Genomic DNA, 22691 nt, shown 5'->3' with positions numbered 1-22691 from the left:
TCCAGAATAGAGACTGTGCTATGAGGAGACTCCTATCACACTTACTGGTACAGATGTACCTGGGATTGGGGGAGTGCAATATAATGACTCTTGATGTTAATTTACATACCATTTTTCACAAGCCCGGTTTATTCCAAAGTGCCCAACAGTGATAGAGTACTTTTGAAAGTATTCATTACTGAGACACAGAAACTGGAATAGCCTATTTGCACACACAAAGATCCCACAGGTGGTAATGTACTAATTACAAAAATTCTGTTTTAGTAATGTGAACTGAGAGACAAATATCAACCAGAACACTGTGGGGAAAATCCCCAATCTTTCCCAAAATAGTAGTGGGTTATTTTTAGTGTGTGAGCAGGCACAGCATTCAAATCAGGTGACCCTGACCTTTACAAAAAATTGAGATACAACTTCTATAAAGCTATTAGAGATGCCAAGAGACAATATCAGTCCAAAATTGAGTCCCAGACTAGCCGTCAGTTGTGTCAGGGTTTACATTCTACAATGGGCTACAAAACGAAGTTGGCCAGCATCGTCGTCGACAACGCATCCCTTCCCGATGAGCTTAATGCATTCTATGCATGTTTTGAACAGAAGAGGATTGGTATGTCACCACCCACCCCGACAGCCTCCAATGAACCTGAACCCACTGTCACCGTTGAGGACGTAAGATCAGTCTTCCAGAAAGTGAACCTGTGGAAAGCATCTGGCCCGGATGGTGTCCCTGGACATGTCCTCAGATCCTGTGCAGATCAGCTGGTGGGGGTATTTGCAGAGATTTTTAACTTTTCCCTGCTTCAATCTGAGGTTTCCACCTGCTTTAAGAAAACCACTATCATCCAGGTACCTAAGAAAAACAAGGTGACGTGCTTTAATGACTACCACCTGGTGGCTCTGACATCCACCATCATGAAGTGCTTTCAGAGGCTGGTCATGGCACGCATCAACTCCAGCCTCCCAGACAACCTCAACCCACTACAATTTGCCTACCATTGAAACAGGTCTACGGTGGATGCCATCTCCCTGACCCTACACGCATCTCTGGAGCATCGAGATAGTAAAGACACTTACATTAGACTATTGTTTATTGACTACAGCTCCGCCTTCAGTACTATATTTGCAAGCAAACTCTTCACCAAACTCCAAGACCTGGGACTCAACACCTCCCTCTGCAACTGGATCCTTGACTTCCTGACCAACAAACTGCAATCAGTGAGGATAGGGAGCAACACCTCCAGCATGACTATTCTCAACACTGGTGCCCCACAAGGCTGCGTCCTCAGCCCTCTACTCTACTCCCTTATATACTCATGACTGCATGGCCAGATTCTGCTCTATCGCCATGTACAAGTTTGCAGATGATATCACTGTAGTCGACCATATCTCAAATAATGATGAGTCAGAGTACAGGAAGGAGATAGAGAGCTTAGTGACATGGTGTTATTGACAACAACCTTTCCCTCAATGTCAGCAAAACAAAAGACCTGGTCATTGACTTCAGGAAGGGGGGAGGTGCACATGTACCTGTCTGCATCAATGGTGCTGAGGTCGAGAGGGTTGAGAGCTTCAAGTTCCTAGGATTGAACATCACCAATAGCCTGTCCTGGTCCAACCACATAGACGCCACGGCCAAGAAAGCTCACCAGCCACTCTACTTCCTCCGGAGGTTAAAGAAATTTGGCATGTCCCCTTTGACCCTCACCAATTTTTAAATCGATGCACCATAGAAAGAATTGTTGTCACAGCTCAGCACATCACGGAAACCGGCTTCCCCTCCATGGACTCTGTCTACACTTCTCACTGCCTCGGTAAAGCAGCCAGCATAATCAAAGACCCCACCCACCTGGGACATTCTCTCTTCTCCCCCCTCCCATCAGGCAGAAGATACAAAAGCCTGAAAGCACAAACCACCAGGCTCAAGGACAGCTTCTATCCCGCTGTTATAAGACTATTGAATGGTTCTCTAGTACGATAAAATGGACTCTTGACCTCACAATCTACCTCGTTATAATCTTGCGCCTTATTGTCCACCTGCACTGCACTTTCTCTGTAGCTGTGACACTTTACTTGGCATTCTGTATTATTTTACCTTGTACTACCTCAATGCACTATGTAATGAATTGATCTGTATGAACGGTATGTAAGACAAGTTTTTCACTGTACCTCAGTACATGTGACAATAATAAACCAATTCCAATTCCACTGTCTTATTCAAAAGACCCCCCTGCATTACAGCACTCCTTCAGCACTAAAAGTCTCCAGGGTTAGTGCCCAGCTCATAGTTTATTGGCAAGAGGTGCTACCACTGTGTCACAACTTACATCTATTAATACGATTCTCTCGTTTAATGGAAGTGATCCATTGGGGCTCAATTGAGCATCATTGAACAATTTACTTCACTTTCCAACAGGAATGACATTTTGCCTTTGCTCATGTTGTCCTTGAATAGATTTTTTGAATTGTAAATGTTTGCGTCTGCAGATGCTGATGTCAGATCCTACTTGGTGTGGTTTTGAGCTGCACAATTAAACCTCAGGCACAACTGTACAGCAAAGCAGCTGCTCTCCAGATCCAAGTTTCTTCAGTGCAACAAATCAATATTCCTAATCACCAGCTGGCTCTTTCATCCTCTAGCACTATTCATTCCTTCAGAGTAAAGCTAATATTTTTCATTACTGAATGCAACAAGGATGTTCTTGTCTGTGCAGTACGCTAATGAATCTAAGGTAATGTTCAGAGTCATACACACATTGTGACGCTGGTATCCAGGAAACAGGGAGTGCCAAGACAATGATGTCTAGAATAGAGGGATGGAGATACAATGCTACCTGAGTGAATCAGAGCTGAGACACAACAAAGAACTGAGGAAAAGTGGATCAGTTCCTGAACCAAGGGTGTCATCTTTCAGCAATGGCACACATCTGTGATGAAATTCAGTACCTCCTCCAGTGCACCAGCCTTTGGCCATCTGAGGAAGAGTGTTCAAAGGTCAACACTTCAGACGTGGCACTATGCTCATGATGTACTGAGTACTTACACCGGGCACTTCAAAACATTGGAGAGGTACCACCAACACAAAATCAGAGAGCTGGAAGAACTTAGAGGGTTATGCAGCATCTGTGGAGGCAAAAGGCATATGTCAACGTTTCGGGCCAAGACCCTGATCCAGGATCTCAACCCAAAATGTTGTTGTCTACCTTTTGCCTCCACAAATGCTGCTTGACCCTCTGAGTTCTTCCAGCGTTCTGGTTTTTTTTGTTCCAGATTCCAGCACCTTAAGTGTCTTTTGTCTTCTTATCATCAACACAACCTCTGCAAAACCCTCCAAATCTATTGGCAACACAAGTGAACTAACTGCATCCTCTCCCAGGCTAACATCCCTAGCTCTGATGGGTGGGCCACATTGTCCACAAGCCTGTCAACAGGCTCCCAAAGCAGGCACTCTGGCCCGAGTTCCATTGTGGCAAGAGATTTCCAGGAGGACAGAAAAATGCTTCAAGATATTCTCAAAATCACCTAGAAAAAGGTACTACTATCCTCTGCTTGTGAGAATCCCTGGCTGTGACAGCTCAAAATGGAGAAGCAGCATCTGGGAAGACACAGAGCAGCTTGAGTATCTCTGACAGGAAATTATGGAGTCTGGGTGAAAATAGAAGAAGGAACGGAGAACCTCTCAAACAATCAAACCACCTGCCCCATGAAGCACCTCCTGACCTGTGGCAGAATCTACATATCCCACATAGACCTCATTAACTACCCCTGTGAAAGCAAGTAATCACCCTGGGGGACTGCCTAAACAAAAAGAGATGCAGACACCTGAGATTAAGAGCATGTGAAACGTGGTACCTGAGATGGAAAGGGTACAATAGAACACAATACAGTCACCAGCAGTTTAACAAGACAAACCTGGAAATTAGTTGTATAATAGGAATGACAAACTATAAGTATGCTTCTGTATGACCCTTGGTGACTGTTGGTGCCATGGTTTGCTAGTGCATTTTACATAGGATTATGTGGGATACAAGGACAGAGATGGGCCATTCGGCTCAACCAGTCCATGCTGGTGTTTATGCTTCACTCAAGCTTCTTCCAGTCTCTCTTCATCTAAATTTATCAGCGTAACCTTTTATCCCTTTTTCCATCCCATTCTTTCCAGCCCCACATTAAAAAAATCTGTGTATTCTCTTCAACCACCCTCGTGGTAGTGAGTTCCACATCTTGGCCACTTTTTGGTAAACATATTTCTTCTGAATTCCCTGTTGGGTTTCATGGTGACGTTCTTATGTTGATGGCCCCTAGATACTCTTTTCCCCATAAGGTTTACCACAAGGTAAAGCAAACCAATTTCACAGAAGAATCCTATTACCAATGTTGGAGCTTTAATTTATTATTATAATGTTAGTAGTACCTCTATTAACAAGATATTCCCCTCTCAGTTGGAAGGCAGATGTTCAAGCCTCATTCCAGAAATTTAAAAGCACCAACCTAGTTATTTAAAAGCTCCAGCCATTACTGAGGGAATGTTATGCTGTCACAGCTGCCAGCTTTCAGATGTTAAAAAAGACCCTGTCTCTTCATTCAAAAGAGCATTGGAGATAGTCTGATCGATATTTATCTCTTAATCAACATCACTAAAAAGTAAGTTATCTGCTCATTATCACATTGTAGCTTGCTGTGAATAAATTGGCTGCCATGTTTCTGACATCATATGGATGATTACACATCAAAAGTACTTCACTGATGTTAAAATGCTTTGGGATTTCCTGAGGTTGTGAAGGTGCTATATAAATGCAAGTCTTATGTATAATAATTTTCCTAAATTCATTCTGGGAAGCATCTAGATGTCTGATTGCACGTGGTGGGAGATAGAGTTCTGGCGGAGGACAGGGAGCGGCCACCACCTGCTATGATCTTTTACCAGATGGATAAAGTTAAAGTACACAAGCTGTCAAAGTTGGACCAAACGAGACACAAGAATAAAATGCACAATGTCACAGCAAGTTCAGAAATAGGAAAAAAAACTACTAATTGGCTTTAGAATATGTAGAAAAGAATGCTGAAAATAGTCATCGGTTTAGGTTCCATGGCATTTTTTAAATGTTAATAAATCCATAATAGATTATAATGTATCAAACTCCTTTTTATGGTAGTGTATTTCCAGCTCGTAAAAACCCTCAATTCTGTTCTTCCTCAGTTCATCTATTACTGGAACTGTAATTCATACCACTGTTAGCTCTAGAGTTGAATATTATAATGCACTCAAGGCAACCACCTCTCATTCTAGCTTGTCGAAACTTAAGGAAGTCCAAATTTCTGCTGCCCTTTTCCGACCCTGCACCAATGCCCCTGGGCTTGTTGACCTACAAAGGCTTGGAGTTAAGCCATGCTTTAATTTTAAAATTTCCACCATTGTTCTCCAATCCCTTGGAAATGGTGGATTCATCGCTGGACACCTTCCAAAATTCTTCAGACTCTGGAGCAGTTCCCACAGATTGAAGGGTGGCAAATGTAACCCTGCTATTTAAAAAAGGGAGAAGAAATGAACCAGGAAATTAGTGTGCAATGTGGAATATGCTAAGGTTAAAAAGTATGTATAAGATGAAATAACAGAGCACTTGAAAGGTATTAACAGGATTGGACAAGGCTAGTGTGGAAAGGAAAATCATGCCTAACACTTCCAAGTTTGCAGATGACATAAAGCTGAAGGGGAATGTGAATTGTAAGGAGGATGCAAAGAGACTCCAATCTGACTTAGATGAGTTGGGTGAATAGGCAAATGTATGGCACTGTAACGTGCATGATTCTTAGGTTATCCATTTTGGTTCTAAAAACAGGAAGACAGACTATCTGAATGATGATAGATTGGGAGAAAGGAAAGTGCAGCAAGACCTGGGTATCCTTGTTCAGTAGTTGCTGAAAACATGCTTTCAGGGGCAGCAAGCAATTTGAAAGACAAATGTTATGTTAGTCTTCATTGCAGGAGTATTTGAGTACAGGAGCAGGGATGTTCAGGGGGAAACACGTTCTCACCATGGAGGGTGTATAATGAAGAATTACTATATTGATTCCTTGGATGGCAGGACAATAAGGAATGATTAGATCACTTAGACATATATTCACTGGAGTTTGGAAGAATGAGAGGGGATCTCATGGAACCATATGAAATTCTAATAGGACTGGACAGACTAGACACAGAGAAGATGTTCCTGGTGGGAAGTGAGGCCAGATGAGGGATATGGGGTATGCCATTTTGAATCCAGGATATGTCTTTCAGCCCTTCAGGCCCACTCCACCATTCAACACAACGTGGCCAATCATCCATTGTGGTACACTGTTCCTACCATTTTGAATCCAGATTTAAAACACTGAATTTAAAGGAGACGATGGATACGCTGGGACTGTTTTCCCCGGAGTGAAGGAGGCGAAGAGGTGACCTTATAGGGGTTTATAAAATTATGAGGGGCATTGATATGTCAGATAGTCACAGGCTTTTATCCAGGGTACAGGTGTCTAAAACTAGATTGCATATGCTTAAGGTGAGAGGGAAAAGATTTAAAGGGGATCGGAAGGGCAAGTTTTCCACACAGATGGTTGTGGGTATATGGAACATACTGCCAGTGAAGGTGGTAGAGGCAGGTACAATTATCCTGTTTAAAAGACATTTGGATACATACAGGGATATGGAAGGTTGAGAGGGAAATGGGCCAAACACAGGCAAATGGAATTAGTGTAGATAGGCATCTTGGTCAGCATGGATGAGTTGGGCTGAAGGGCCTGTTTCCACGTTATATAACTCTGTGAATCTATATAAAATTATGAGAGGTGTAGATAGGGTAAAAAGTGAGTCTTTTTCTCTGGCTGGAAATGCCAGATAGTAGAGGGCATAAGTTTAAGGTGAGAGGGGTAAACTTTAAAGGAGATTTGCAAGGCAAGTTTTTTTTTACATAGAGAGTGGTAGGTGCTTGGAACATGCTGCTGGGGTAATGGTGGAGGTTGATACGATAGTAATGTTTAGAAGACATTTAGACCATTTAGACAGGCACTTAAACATGAAGGGATTAGAGGGATATGGACCACATGCAGGATGATGGGATTAGTTTCGTTTGGCATCATGGCCAGTGCAGACATGGTGAGCTGAAGGGCCTGTTCCTACGCTATACTTCTCTATGTTCTATTAGATGTTTCCTAATTTGTTAACAAAATGCTTTGAGACATTTTATGATTGCTACAGGTTAGGGTTAGGCTGAGGAGTCTCAGACCTGAAATGTAAATGTTAACTCTTTCCACAGTCCTGCTGAGTATTTCTAGCATTTTCTGTTCTTATTGTGGTAAAAACCCACCTGGTTCACTAATTATCCTTCGGGGAAGGAAATGGGGCATCCTTACCTGGTCTGGTCTATATGTGACTTCAGACTCATCAATGTGGCTAACTCTTAACTACCTCATTTCAAGCAGGGATGGATAACCATTGTTTGTACTGCCAATGACATCTACATGCCATGACCAAGATTAATCAGCATCCTCACCATCACCTGGCAAGAATTAGCTGTTGACACAGAAATCACATGTGTGGGACCAGGTCTGCATGATTGAATTACACAATGGTTGTGCTTTTACCCATTTGGATGCGGAACACTGAATTGTTTGAGGATATTCTATAAATAGAACATACGTCATCTGGGACAAGCTGGCTAAATCAATTTCAGGAGGAATTCCATTATCAATCACAGAGTCAATATTTTAAAAACACTTTGGTTCAGGCTGAGTGATCTGCTCCCTGTAGGTTTAATATTGCAGTCTACTCAACTTTCTGCTGGACAACAATAAATCCTCAGCAGGGATGACAGTCCAGGTTTTGAAATGATCAGCCTCTGCAGCCTAGGCAGAGGGGACCGGATTGAAGCTGTTTCTGATGCCATTGATGATTTTCAGATGAGTATCACTAATCAAAAGTCTTCATTGTAACTCATCTCAGCTGTGAATAGTAAGGGTGGTTGCTTCCAAGGTTTCTATTCCTGGTATCTGTTCAGTGACTACTCATGCTCCCCTCTCCCTCCCACCACTGCCCCCCTCCCCTTTTTCTCTCCTGCCCACACTGGAAAATGTACAAATCACAAAGTTTCTCTGTGATTGTCAAGTAGTAAGCCAATATTTTTGGTTTCTTCTGAGACTCTTTTTCAGAGTTTTTTACAACAATCCAGTATTTTAGTGACGAATGTTACCATGACTGGATTTTTTTAATGTACTTTCAGATTGTATATAATTCTAGTCCAGAAGATTAAGGCACAAGGGATCCAAAGTGTGTTGATGAACTGGATCCAAGATTGGCTCGGGGAGAAGGGATAGACAGTAGTGGTGGATCAGTGTTTTGCCGACTGGAAATCTGTAACTAGTGGTGAAGTGCAGGGATTGGTTGTTGTTGTTTGTACCTTTGTTGTTTGTGTTATATATAAATGACGGATGAGAACTAGGGGTTATGATTAGTAAGTTTGCAGATAAAACAAAAATTGGTGGAGCCATGGATAACAATGAAAGTTCTTTAAAAATACAGCGGGACATAGATCAGCTGGGAAATTGGTGGAGCAGTGGCAGAAGAATTTAATCCAGACAAGTGCTCGGTAATGCACTTCGGGAGGTCAAAAGCTGTTAGGACATAGAGAGTAAATGGCAGGGACCTTCTGAGTATTGATATACAGAGAGACCTTGGAGTGCAGGTCCAAAGTTCCCTGAAAGTGGCGACACAGATGGAAAGGATAGTGAAAAAGGCATTTGGTATGCTTGCCTTCATCGGCAGAGGCATCGAGTATGAGAGTTGGGACGTTATATTGTAGTTGTACAAAACATTGGTTAGATCGCACTGAGAATATTGTGTACAGTTCTGGTCACCAAACTACAGGAAGGATGTGGTAATGATAGAGAAAGTGCAGAAGAGATTCATCAGGATGATGCCTGGAATGGAGGGCTGTAGTCATAAGGAAATACTGGATAGGCTGGGTTTATTCTTGCTGGAATGTAGGAGGCTGAGGGGTGACCTTATGGAGATTTAAAAAATTATGAGGGACATAGGATAGATAATCAGAATCTTTTTTTTGCGGGGCAGAGAAGTCTAGAGTTGGAGATGAGAGGGGAGAAAGTTAAAGGAGATCTGAGGGCTAAGTTTTTCACACAGAGGGTCATGAATATTTGGAACAAGCTGCCAGAGGAGGTGGTCGAGACAGATGTAATAACAATATTTAAAAGGCATTTGGACAGGCACTTGGTGTAGCGGGATATGGTCCTAATGAGGGCAAATGCGATTAGTGTAGATGGGCTTCACGGTCGGCATGAATGAGGTCGGTCAAAAGAGCCTGTTTCTGTGCTGTATGTTTCTATGAATTCCCTGAATTTACATTCCCCAGCTGCTGTGGTGGGATTTGAACTCCAGATTAATGGTGCAGATCGCCAGCTGCTAGTCCAGTAATTTAACCATTATGTTATATGAATAGCTGTGCTTGACACAACTGTAGTTTGGCCATATTAACAATTGGATAAGTATTTACTGGTAACAGCTGCAGATATTTAAATATAAATACACAAATCCAACCTGGAAACAAAACTGCTGAAGCCTGCCCTTTCTTGTATATTATTTGGGATTTGGAAAGAAGGAGTAGCAAGATCATGTGACAATCAAGTATACCTGCATATCTTTCTGTATGCAAAACTAAATGTTTAATTGAAAGCACTGGGGAATTTAAAAAGATAAAATACAAGAACATACGGACATTAGAAATAGGATCAGGAATAGGCCTTTCAGCTCATCAAGCCTGTTCTGCCATTCATCAAAATCATGGCCGATCTTCTATCTTCTGTTTTCAACACTATTCTAATATCCCCTGATTCCCTTTATATCCAGAAATTTATTGATCCCTGTTCTGAATGAACTCAGTGACCGAGCCTTCACACTCTCCAAAGTAGCAAATTACAAAAATTCACCACCCTCTGAGTTAAGGGATTTTTTTCTTCATCCCAGTCCTAAACAACCTATCTCTTATTCTGGGATGTGACCCCAGGTTTAGACTTCTCAGCCAGGACAATCAACCTCCCTGTATCTAGTCTGAAAGGCTCTGTAATAAATTTACAAGTTTCAATGAGATCTCCTCCATTTTTTTTCCTGAGGTTGGGGAATACAAGGGTAGCCTAACTTGATCTCAATTTATACAGCAAACCCACCATCCATGGAACCAGTCTAGTAAATTGTTACTGCACTCCCTTTGTGGCAGTACATCCTTTCTTAGGTAAGGAGAACAAAACTGTTCGCAATATTCCAGGTCTCACCAAGGCCTTGTAACATGGCAGTAAGACTTCCTTACTTCTGTATTCAAATTCTCTCATCATAATGACCAACATACATTTGCACGACTTGTGTAGATTCCTTTGCACATTGTACCATTTACAAATATACTGTTTTTTTGTTTTGTGCACCAAACTAGATGACCTCATATTTTCCCACATTGTATTCCATTTGCCATATGTTCTTGCTTATTCACTTAGCTTGTTCATATCCTCTTGAAGTCTTTACATCCTGCACTGTACTCCCATTCTCATTTTTATATCATGAGCAAACTTGGAAATATGACAATCAAAACAACTGCAGATGCTGTAAATCTGAAATAAAAATGGAAAATGTTGGAAACCATGTAAAGATAGTAAATTAGTTGGATATGATATAAAAACAGAAAATGGTGGAAATACTCAGCAGATCAGGCAGCATCTGATCAAAAGTTATTGACCTGAAGCACTAAATCTGTTTCTTTCTCCACAAGTGCTGCCTGACCTGTTGAGTTTCCCCAGCATTATCTGATTTCCAGCATGTGCAGTTTCTTTTGCTCTTCAGTCCCCATCTGCAATAGTGGTGGATCCCACCATATCAGACCAAAAACAAAAGTCAAGGCTGTAGCTTTTACAATCATCTTTGGTCAAAGATGATCCATCCCAGCCACTTCCTTAAAGTGTCTGGCATCACAAAGGGTGTCTAGAGCCAATGCAATTTGTGCCTCTTGATGTCTAGAAATGACTGAATATACTGGATACAACAAAGCGTATGATTGCCCAAAAACAATCTTGCTGTAGTGCTGAAAACCAGTGCTCCAGATCAAGTGGTGTCCACAGCCAAATTGTTTCAGCTTCAACACGGGTGTCCATGCTACAAAGCAAAACATTATCCAGGTCCTGTACCCAGAAGGCAGGACAACTCCAATCTAACCAATTGCAGTCCAGTCAGTCTACTCTCACTCATGGAAGTGATGAAACATATCACTGATAGTCCTATCCAAGGGCACTGGCAGTATGTAGTGTATACAAAATGCACTGCAGCAACTCTCAAGGCTGTCCTTTCCAAATGCTTAAATCCTTGACCTTTACCACCATGAGGCAGCCTGCACATGGAAATGGTAGTAGACTCCCAGCTTATCATGTAGCACACTTTTGCATGAACACATGACATGAAGATTTACGTAGTTACCGGTTGGGGGGGGGGGGGGGGGGCGGTTGTTCTGGGGGAATTCAGCCCATCAAGTCCATGCTGGCTGCTAACATTCCCAGTCTCTCTCTTTTTATTCTCCCTTGTCCCTGTAAATATTTTCTCTCACATATCCATCAACTTCCCTTTGATTCTTCTGCCACTTATCTATACAAAGAGCTAATATGTGATAGCTAACTAACCTAACCAGCACATCTTTGGGAGTGGAAGTAAACTGGAACACCTGGCAGAAACCCACACATGCAAATCCCACACAGATAACAGCCAAGGTTAGGATCAAACCAGGGTCCTTTGAGGCAGCGGCACTAATTACTGCACCACTGTGCTATCCTTCAAATGATAATTATTGCCATGATTGCCAGGAAGCCTTGTAGGGCTAGCCCAGTAACTTGCAGAAAAATTTACATCAGGGCAAAAAAAAGGCCGAGTCAAAACCTCGTGGCATCCAGTGCAGCATGGCCAAGCTCTGAAATGTATTCTGTCCCTTACAGTTAAAGTTTACCTTGTCCCTCAAACTAAGTAAATTATTAAATCTCATACAACTGCGTAGCTTCAGAGGCATAATGCATGATATAGAAATGAACAGTATACTCGTGCTTTAATAATTGATACTATTTATTACCAGTTTTCATGGACAATCTTTCTTGCAGCTATACTGTACATCCTGTAAATGCTCTGTGTTCTCATTCAAATAAAGCATTCTCTTTCCTGCTTCTACTCTGCCAGTCTGCATTTTGCCAGTTTCCACTGTTCAGCATCATTCAGTACTGCTGTGTCCCCTGAGAGCGTCACTAAATTGATTTATCCAGCCTTAAATTCAACACAGTAAATGGATTATTTTTATTCTGCATCCCAATTATAATGGAGCCTCTAATGGTTCAATCAATAATTTCCTTTTCGTTAACAATGCAGTATTAGTTTATCAAAGTAATGTTTTGCTTTACCCCTGATATTTTTGAGTTGAGCTACGAAATAAATGTGGTGAAGCTGGCTTATGTGTAATCACTAATGCATTTACCACAATACCTAAGTATTTTTATTGGAAGTGTCCAGTCAGCCACATAAATAATCCAATTTTAAGTTACTCAAAAATTATGCAATCCTTTTATCAGTTACATTGACATACAGCTGTTTATTTCTTATGAGATTAAAACAAAATTTTAAAGAATGCATATTGAGGTCTTCGTGACTTAGGAAAAAAAAACTTTTAAGAGCCTGTTTGAGTTCCCACAAATGAGCACAGTTAATGGAAAATAACAACAGTAAGTGATTCAATCTGGGGTATGGCCATTTTTATGGCAAGACTAGCTCTTCAAGTGTAACAAATCATGGGAATTCAATTTGGGCTTAGATTTCTATAAAATTTCAAATCAATTTGGTTTAGATTGGGCTCTCTGTACTGAATACCAACAACATTACACTTAAACTACTGAGTCCATAATAATGTAACTAAATTATTTCATTCCACTTTGAACCTGATCCTGTACTGTCCTCAATTCAATACAATGCCTTCACTGATCTCTAGTGGAATGTGACTGAACTGCAGAATAAGATGACTACTCAAATTCCATGGGATTCCCTCAGTTTTAAATATCCTGTCAGAGATATGTGAGTGTTTTGTACAGATCTGGGAAATTGCCACAACTATTAACATTTTATTTTTAGAAAAAATAAATTTTGCAATGTGCACTCTCATATTCCTGCAGGCTGCAGCGCACATGAACCCAGTACAAATGGCATATCATATTTTCTCCTGGATCCTCTAAGTTTACTCAGCACAAGAAAAGGAAGAAAATTCATACTCAGGATGATGTGAAAATGATTTGAATATGTGCTGACCTTTACACACTGGGGTCTTGCTTTTAAATTCATTTTTCAGACAAATTACTTCTTTTACATATTGGAGGATATATTGGTAATTTAGTTTATGTAATCATTTAGGTATACCCTGGAAGAAAAGTACATTTAGTAATTGAATAATTTTATTTGGATAGATTCATGAGGTTTATTTTGTTAAGCATTTGATCATATTAATTAAATTAAAGCTTTTTTTCCCTTAACTTTTGCCTCCTTAAAGTAAGTTACACTCACTGCCTTAATCCCAAGCCTGCTGTTTCTTCCTGGACAGCATGACTTTGTCCAGGTGGATTAAGTATTGGGAATGTTAGGCTGCTTGGTGGTCATCTCAAAACCATTGGACAATAAATTCAAATGACTGGGCCATTTTTGTGTTTTTATTCTCTGTGCCCTGGGATGGAAGAGCAAAAATGTTGACAAATTGTGATCAGCAATTGAATGCATACACAGCTCAATGTGAAATCGAATTGCTGGCCTTTTTGCACATGATGCTGTTAATATGGTCACTGGGTTCACAGTGGTGATGCTGGTCAAGCAAGCCACTGAAAAGGGGCATTCAGAGTGAAGAAAAAGCATGGGTGGTAACTGGAAACCCAGGTCTTAACTGGAGGCTGAAGGCTTGAGGATGATTTAACGTAGCAACCCTGACCTGAGTTACTGTTCGGGAGTCTATCTCTGAAGATGACCCTGGAATCTTCTCCACTGAACCAGATGTTTCCATTATGTTGCAGCTAAAGCTTTCTGCTTTTTCTTGAAGAGGCACACAAATCCTCAAATACTTCTCTTGGGTGTCCGTGCCTGACACCACAATCTCTGGCCGGTTGTTGGAGAAGTGGGATTCCCACTTCTATGTCCATGCCGCTATTTCTGGTCAGATTGGCAAGTTATCCTACCCCAATTGAAGCAGCAGTTCCTGTTGATAGCAGTTGCTTTAGAAGTTCCTGCCAGTGCAGGATATCATGCAGGTAAGTTGATATTTTCCAGGCAACTCTTAAAATCATGTGCAATTCCAGCAGTCGCGGTTGGTCACCACACTGAAGGTTTAGTGATAAAACTCCTTGCTTGTCGTGTGGGTAGGAAATTGGAGCAGCTCAGCTGCATAGAGCTGTCATGGTGGACATTTCATGTGCCTTGCAATTTCTTGGACAAACTATTGCTACTTACCACACTGAGCAAGAATTCAGATTCCCTCACGATTCCAATCAGACAGATGATTCCCAGGAGAACGAGAAAGGCACTGATGGCCAGGCCACTATGCACAGCTGTAGAGAGAGAGAGACAAGAAACACGGGTGCTTTTAATGTGTTGAGGACTGTTGAGTGCCTCTCACGGAAATCTTACCACCATTTTTGCAATCCATAAGATACGTAGAATGAAGCAGGTTACACACAGGCCTTTTACCTTTTGAACATGGGTAGACTGATAGGATGAAACATTTATTGTGTATTTGATGTGTGATACAAGGAAATGAGACTAGATTTCTTTATTAGTCACATGTACATCAAAACACACAGTGAAATACAACTTTTGCGTAGAGTGTTCTGGGGGCAGCCTGCAAGTGTCGCCACGCTTCCGGCACCAACATAGCGTGCCCACAACTTTCCTAACCCGTACGTCTTTGGAATGTGGGAGGAAACCGGAGCACCCGGAGGAAACCCACGCAGACACATGGGGAGAACGTATAAACTCCTTACAGACAGCGGCTGGATTTGAACCCAGGTCGCTGGCGCTGTAACAGCGTTACGCTAACCGCTACACTACCGTGTCTGTAGGCATACCTCTTTGTTGAAATTTGTGTGATACAAGGAAATGAGATTTAGCAATCGTAGAGTCTTATAGCATGGAAACAGGCCCATCGGCCCAATTTGCCCATGCTGACTGTGTTGCCCCACGAGCTGGTCCCATCTGCCCATGTTTGGCCCATATCCCTCTAGCAGTGTTACCTATTTACTATTTAGACTTGAACGCATAGCACAAGAAATTCTGCTTCGTTAGCGTGATTTGCTAATCTGACCCAAGGAGGCCATAATATGCTGTAGGATTTGGTACTATTTAATATGCATAGAAAGGTCAGCAAATAAATGATAAACCATTGTGCAGATAAAGTGGGTTTAATCCACTTCCTCATTCGCCTGTTGTCCTCTTACTCTGATCCTGTATATTATTGTGTCAGCCAGAGAGAATCTAATTAAATCAGAGGGGGGTGGGTGTCTGTACCTCTACAAAGGCTTCTCTTATGCTTGACTGCCCTATGCTGGCAAGAAATCCAGCATCTAATTGTCACCCAGAAAGAATAGGAAAGAGCCCAGGCCTCCCTAGATTTCCCTTGGGATCCCAGCCTTGCCTCCCTAGGTCTGGAAGCAATTTGTTATTTTTTTCCTCAATAAAAGAAAATTGCCTTTCTTCCAAGTGGCAAGGTCACCTCCCTGTATTTGATCTCCTTCCACGTCCACAGGCTTCTCTTTCCCATCCCTGCATGACGTGTAGTTTTTTAGTTTCTCTCCACTCTTTACCTTTGAAGGTGTTGACTACTGCTGGGTTGCAGTTCTATTGGGGGTCAATAACTTTCCAATGCCTCAACTAATGTGACCATTATTCACAAAATTTATAAAGTGAGTGTCAGGTGGCTATTTGACCAAAGAGATGACAGCTGAGCTCAACATCGTCTTCCCTCAATATCTGTACATAAGGACTTCACAGCTGGAGTTGTTGCATGAAAGTCAGGAGCTGTTACTCCCTTTGATATCCTAAAGCACTGTCCCAACTGAGATGAAAGCATTCAATCCAGACGAAAGATGAAGGGTCTCAACGAAAGAATGAAAGGGTCTCAATCTGAGAAGTGGCAGATGGAGTTCAACCCGGAAAAGTATGAAGTGATACACTTTGGGGGATCAAATTTGAAGGTAGAATACAAGGTTAATGGCAGGACTCTTAGCAGTTGGGAGGAACACAGGGATCTTGGAGTCCATGTCCATAGATCCCTCAATGTTGCTGCACAGTTCGATAGGGTTGTTAAGGCATTGTATGGTGTGTTGGCCTTCATTAGTCGGGGTATTGAGTTCAAGAGCCGCGAGGTAATGTTGCAGCTGTATAGAACTCTGGTTAGGCCACACTTGGAGTATTGTGTTCAGTTCTGGTTGCCTCATTATAGGAAGGATGTGGAAGCTTTAGAGAGGGTGCAGAGGAGATTTACCAGGATGCTGCCTGGATTGGATTGCATATCTTATGAGGATAGGTTGAGCGAGCTAGGGCTTTTCTCTTTGGAGAGAAGGAGGATGAGAGGTGACTTGATAGAGGTGTACAAGATGATAAGAGGCATAGATCGAGTGGACAGTCAGAGACTTTTTCCCAGGGCGACAATGATTGGAGGAAGGTATAGGGGGGATGTCAGGGGTAAGTTTTCTTACACAGAGAGTGGTGGGTGCGTGGAACGCACTGCCAGCAGAGGTTGTGGGGGCAGGTACATTAGGGACATTTAAGAGACTCTTGGACGGACACATGAATGATAGAGAAATGGGGGGCTATGTGGGAGGAAAGGGTTAGATAGATCTTAGAGCAGAATAAAATGTTGGCACAACATTGTGGGCCGAAGGGCCTGTACTGTGCTGTAATGTTCTATGAAACAGTGACCGTCCATTTACCTCCACAGACACTGCTTGACCCACTGAGTTCCTCCAGCAGCTCGTCTTTTGTGTTTGTTACTTCAATGTTGTTGAGTTAACTTCCTGAACCTCTGTATATCTTCACCATAAGATTCGCAGCAATTCAAGAAGGGAGCTCCGCAACACCATCCAAACAGAAATTAAGAAGGGACAAAAAAAATGCATGTCTTTTTTCACCATGTCTCTATGCCCTAAATGAATAAAAGAACATGAATCTCCACCCTGTTCATTGGGATTGTTATATCTTAAACAAAAAGGAGGTTGAGTTTTATCATTTTGACATGCGTCTGCCAACTACAGCCCTAACAAAGAAAATTGTGTCTGCCAAAGATCAGGCAGTAACAAGATAATATCCAATGAACATGACATACCCCACCTGCCTGCTAGCTCAGAGGAGAACTATCAATTAGATTTTATGACAGAGATAGGAGTAAACAACTTAAACTACACCAGTTCTCTCAACTCTGCTCAAAATTTACAGGGACCACTGCCATGAAGAAAAATAACCGGGATAATTATTGTCACAGAGCTGCCAGCGCCTGATAACAGAAGCAGTACTTACCATGGAAGCTGAGAGATAACAGAGAGGGGGCCCCTCAGATAACACATTCAGCACTCTTAGCTACATTATTTAACCCTGTCAGGAAACCAAACTAAGAGTGTTGGATGAATCTATTTTACAGCTGGGGTGTGCTCCACAGAGAGAACATTAAACTAGCTGGAGTGTACTACATTGCTAGTGTATGGATTAAAGTGTGTTAGATAAAGAGTATTACGTGGCACAGATGATGGAATGTGTTATGTACAGTAATTGTGACATAGAGAGGAAAATACAAGGCCCTAGAAGTTTGTTTCTACTGGAAAATATGCACCAGAATTAACATGCATGAAAGTCCTTTGCCAGATTGACACAATGCAGCTCACAGCTTAAATGTGTGCATCCACCTCTTTAAAATGATTGCAGAGCCAATCATACTGTTTAGCGTGCAAGCATTTTCAGGAGTTCTTTGCACTGGTTGAACTTTGATGGTGCTGATTGAAGTTGTGCCTCTGGGACCAACCATCACTGAAAGTCATTGCACAGCTTGACAAAGGTTAATTTCAAGAAATGGCAAACCAAGCATGGGAGTGGGAATCTGGTGGACAGCAGTGATGTGTGGCCATCTGTTAGAGCAGGAGCAAGGGTAGCTCCCAGCATTGTAAATGCCTGTTGAAATGTCAATGTTAAGGGGAAGACCAGCTCCAAACTTCAAGCTTCTTTCTAGATTGGAGTTGCAATGGACCCCAGTCATACCCTAGTGTCTGATGAATGACATTTGAACTTTCATTTAACTTGGGCAGAAGCCACCCCATGTCCAGAACTGCAGTTGAAGCTCAGAGTGCTGCCGTCATTGTTCTGCATTCTGTAACCAAAGAGGATTTAAGAATTTTGCATCACTCCAGTAACCAGCCCTTTATCAAATGACTGCCAGTAGTCAGGCATGCCCTGGGAAAGTGGCCTGGGCTCCATCCAGCAGGAACTTGTCATCATAACTCAAGGTCACAACGTTTCTCCTCAGATCATTGCTACTCCACCTGTGCCTTCACTGTTGCCAATAAACCAGTTGCCAGCCCAGACTGCTGCTAATCACAGAAAACTGAGTAGTCAGTCTAAAGCTGGGTCTACAGTTGCCCAACGTCCTCTGTCAAGATCATCTGCAGCCCCCTCCACTACAGGAAAGGAGCCTTCTATCAGCTTGGCACAAATTGCATAGAAATAACAGAAAGGGCAATGACAATGGAAGAAAGGCACTAAGTGTTTGTGCAAGGCTGATTAGTCAATGACAGGCTGCTCCAGGACTGTATCCTGTGACCACAGGGCAATGACGACCACAGTGGAAATCAGGATGGTTTGTGACTTGAATGATATTATACCCAAGGATTGCTTTCCTTGTCATTCTATGTGATACAGATCACAGCTTTTCATTGTTCTGCCAAAGAAGCCTCAGTGTGTTCGGGCCATCTACTGGGATACACACTGTCAGGCGTCCTCCGTGTCAGTGATGGGGCACGCGTTGAGGCAAATAGAGAAAAGTCTTCAGCATAACTGGATTGCTGTCCCAGCCACATGAAAATTGGCATAGATTTGAATGGATCTGAGAGTTAAAAGCATGGGTTGAAGAATAGTGAATGGGAAAACAATGTTGATTCACTGGATACTGACACTAGTAGTGAGGTAAGAGAGCTATTCCATTGGGTTAGGCTCCAGTTAAATCAGACTATCAGATTGAGACTAGTGTCCTAGTGAATTGGGTAATGAGAACTGTGGCCAGGCCTTTAGACTAATAAAGGATGGAGTAGAAGGGTTCACGTGAGGGAAGGGTTATAAATTTAAAGGAAAAGAATGAAGCAATAGATTAATTTGGCAGATTAATGATACACATAGTTAGCAGGAGTGACAGAAATTTAAATGATAATGAAGCGTATCTATAAGCAACCAATTGAAGAAAAAAATGGTAAAGAGCGAATATTAAAGGTAAACGAAACAGACAAACGGACGACATAAATAGAGGGAAATGAGTTTGACTTAAATATTCCATGTTATTTTACCTTTAGGAAGGACAAAGAAAATGAAAAATGGGTCATGTAGGGTGAGGGGCTGGGTCAGGGGGTGGTAGTGTTGGTAATAAATGACGACAAAGGGACTGTAATGAGGAATAGTTTTGTCCCAAAAGAAAAGGAAATAGAATCAATATGGGTGAAGATAGGAGGTAACAAAGGATAAAAAAAACATCAGTTGGAGTGGCTTACAGGCTTACTAACAGTTTCATTACAAGAGAGAGAAAGAATCAGGAAATAAGAAAAGCATGTTTACCATTAACATGATCCAATTGTTTAAGTATGGCTGGTACATTGGCTAAGGTAAATAGGAAATTAGATAAATTGGTTTGCCAGTGGATAAACGGTGACAAGCATCTGAAGAACTACATCAAAATTCTCAACAAATGAAGATTTCACTGAGTAATAAGAATTCCTTGAGTAAAGTGATTTGTGGCTAACTTTGGAGGTTCAGGACGGTATTAGATTAAACAATGAGGCATGTAGTGTTGCTCAGCAAAACAGTAAACCTGAGACAGATTGAAAGAGTTTTTTTGGAAACAGTAATGAACTAAAATTGATTGGGGAGGGGGGGGAAGATAATGAGAATAAGTTAGCAAGAAATTCAAAAGTAAGATTATAAGAGCTTTTGTAGCTATATAAAAATGAACAAATAGCAAAATTAAATGTGAGTCCCATAGTGACAAGACAGGAGAAATTATAATGGGGAATTAACAAACTGACCGAAGCATTAAACAAATATTTTGTACCTGTAGTCATTGCAAAAGACGTAATAAATGTAAAAATGTAGGGGAAACCAAAGGTCTAATGACAATAAGAGACTTAAGTTCATTAATATTGCCAAAGAGAAAATACTGGAGAAACTAAAGAAATTAAAACTTGACAGATCTCCCAGACCTGACAGCCTGCATCCCATGGTTCTAAAAAGATAGAAAACAGAGAAAGCAGGTGCTTAAGTGCATTCTTCCACAGTTTACTGGATTTAGGAACAATCACAACAGATTGGAAGATGGCAAATGTAACAAATATGTTTTAAAAATGACCAAGACAAAATAAGGAACTGCAGACCAGTTAGCCTACCATCTCTTTTAGAGCAAAATGCTAAAACCCTTGATTAAAAATATAATAATAGGAACTTAGAAAACCATAATATTATAATATCTACATCCTTTTTTAAATGGAAAATTATTTGATATATATAATAATTTTGTGAAGATATAACTAGCAGGGAGGAGAAAGGGGAACTAGCAGACAAAATATATCTGGACATTCAAAAGGCATCTGAACAAAAGGTTAGCACATAAAATGAGGATTCATGCCATTTGAGGCAATATTCCAGAAAAGAGAAAGGTTTGATCAAAGCATAGAGCACCAATAATTGGGTCGTTTTCAGATTGGCAGACTGTTATTGGTGGGTGTCTTGGCAATCAGCCTTTGGCCCTCAGTTAACCACAATTTATATTAATGACACGTGAAATGACAGAGTAAGGTATTCAAGTTTGTTGATGACAGATGGAAAACTGCATCTTCAAGAGGACACAAGAGTTTGCTGAGCCCTCCTTCTCCTCTTGATTGGCCACCAAGTTAGCAGTCCTTTGGTTTTGGCCAGTCTTTCCTCCACTTCTTGCCACTATCAGTGTGAACTGTGGGCTGTTTGCTTATCCCTGGCACCCTCTTACATATGAGCATAAGAAATAGAAGCAGCGATAGGCCATCCAGCCCATTGACCCTGCTCTGCCAGATTAAGACCACAGATGACCTTCTCCCTCAGTGCCCTTTTCCTACATAATTCCTAAATCCCTTGATTCTTTTACATTGAGAATCTATTGATCTCAGTTTTGAATAAAGACAATAATAGACACTCTACAGTGTTCTGGAGTTGAGAATTGCGTAGATTTGCCACTCTCTGAGTGCAGAAATTTCTCCTTACCTCTGTCCTATATAACCTAGCCCTTATTTTGAAACTTTGACCCTTGGTCCAGACTTACTTGTTGGGGAAAATATTCTCCGGGTATCCACCCTGTTGAGCTCTGTTGAATTTTGTAAGTTTCAATGAGATCTCCTCCTATTCTTCTAAACTGTAAGGAATACAGGCCGAGTCTTCTTAACCTCTCCTTGTACAGCAAATCTGCCGTCCCTGGAACCAGTCTAGTGAATCTTCACTACAGTCTATGCTAAGTACATCCTTTCATAGGTAAGGAGACTAATACTGTACACAATATTCTAAGTCTAACTCAGGCCTTATGCAATTGCAGGAAGACTTCCTTATCCCTGGATTCAAATCCTCTCAGAATATAGACCAAAATACCAGTTTCCTCCTCAATGATTGTTGCACATACATGTTGGTTTACAGTGGCTTGTGCACAAACACACTTAGTTCCCTTTGAACATCAACACTTCCATTTACTTTTTAAATACTATGCTTTTCTGTTTCTTACACCAAAGTGGATTCCCTCACATTTTTTCCATTTTATACTCCTTCGCCATGTTCTCACCCAGTCACTCACTTGTCTATTTCCCGTTGAAACCTTCTTACGTACTCTACCTCTTTTAGTATCATCATCAAACTTGGAAATAGGACATTTGGTCCCCTTAGTATCCTGACTTCTCAATACCAGGCCCAGGAGAGTCTGTGAGCAGGAACTTAGACACACTGTCCAGGAGAGGTTGTGAGCAGTGATCAGGCACACTGTCTGGAAGAGGTTGAGAGCAGTGATCAGACACACTGTCCGGGAGAGGTTGTGAGCAGTGATCAGACACACAGTCTGGGAGAGATTGTGAGCAGTGGTCAGAAACAGGAACCAGGAGAGGCTGTGAGCAGTGGTCAGACACATGGCCAGCTAAAGGCTGTGGGCAGAGGCTCAATTACTGGTTGCATGCTGGGCCCTGTAGCATGTATAATATATAGCCAACGATGTGTGTTTCTGCACCTCATTTTGGACTGAGAAATTACTCTGTAAATTATGATGGTATTTCAGTGAGGGGAATTTCTTCACCTAGTTAAATCCAGGATTATTAGTATCATTACAAAGTACAAAGAATGCATCTTCCAT

The 22691-nt window shown here is 41.6% G+C and overlaps 1 protein-coding gene across 1 annotated transcript in view; it reads right to left on the bottom strand.

The window, feature by feature from the left end:
* Positions 1-22691, bottom strand: part of LOC127577988 (tetraspanin-32-like) — a 117588-nt gene that overhangs the window by 26583 nt on the left and 68314 nt on the right. The window contains exon 4 of the mRNA XM_052029695.1: positions 14543-14640. Coding sequence (XP_051885655.1) covers positions 14543-14640 — 98 coding nt within the window. The remainder of the gene's footprint in view (positions 1-14542; positions 14641-22691) is intronic.

Source organism: Pristis pectinata, chromosome 14, assembly GCF_009764475.1.
Source record: "Pristis pectinata isolate sPriPec2 chromosome 14, sPriPec2.1.pri, whole genome shotgun sequence".
NCBI lineage: Eukaryota > Metazoa > Chordata > Chondrichthyes > Rhinopristiformes > Pristidae > Pristis > Pristis pectinata.
This window is presented reverse-complemented; position numbering and strand designations above follow the sequence as displayed.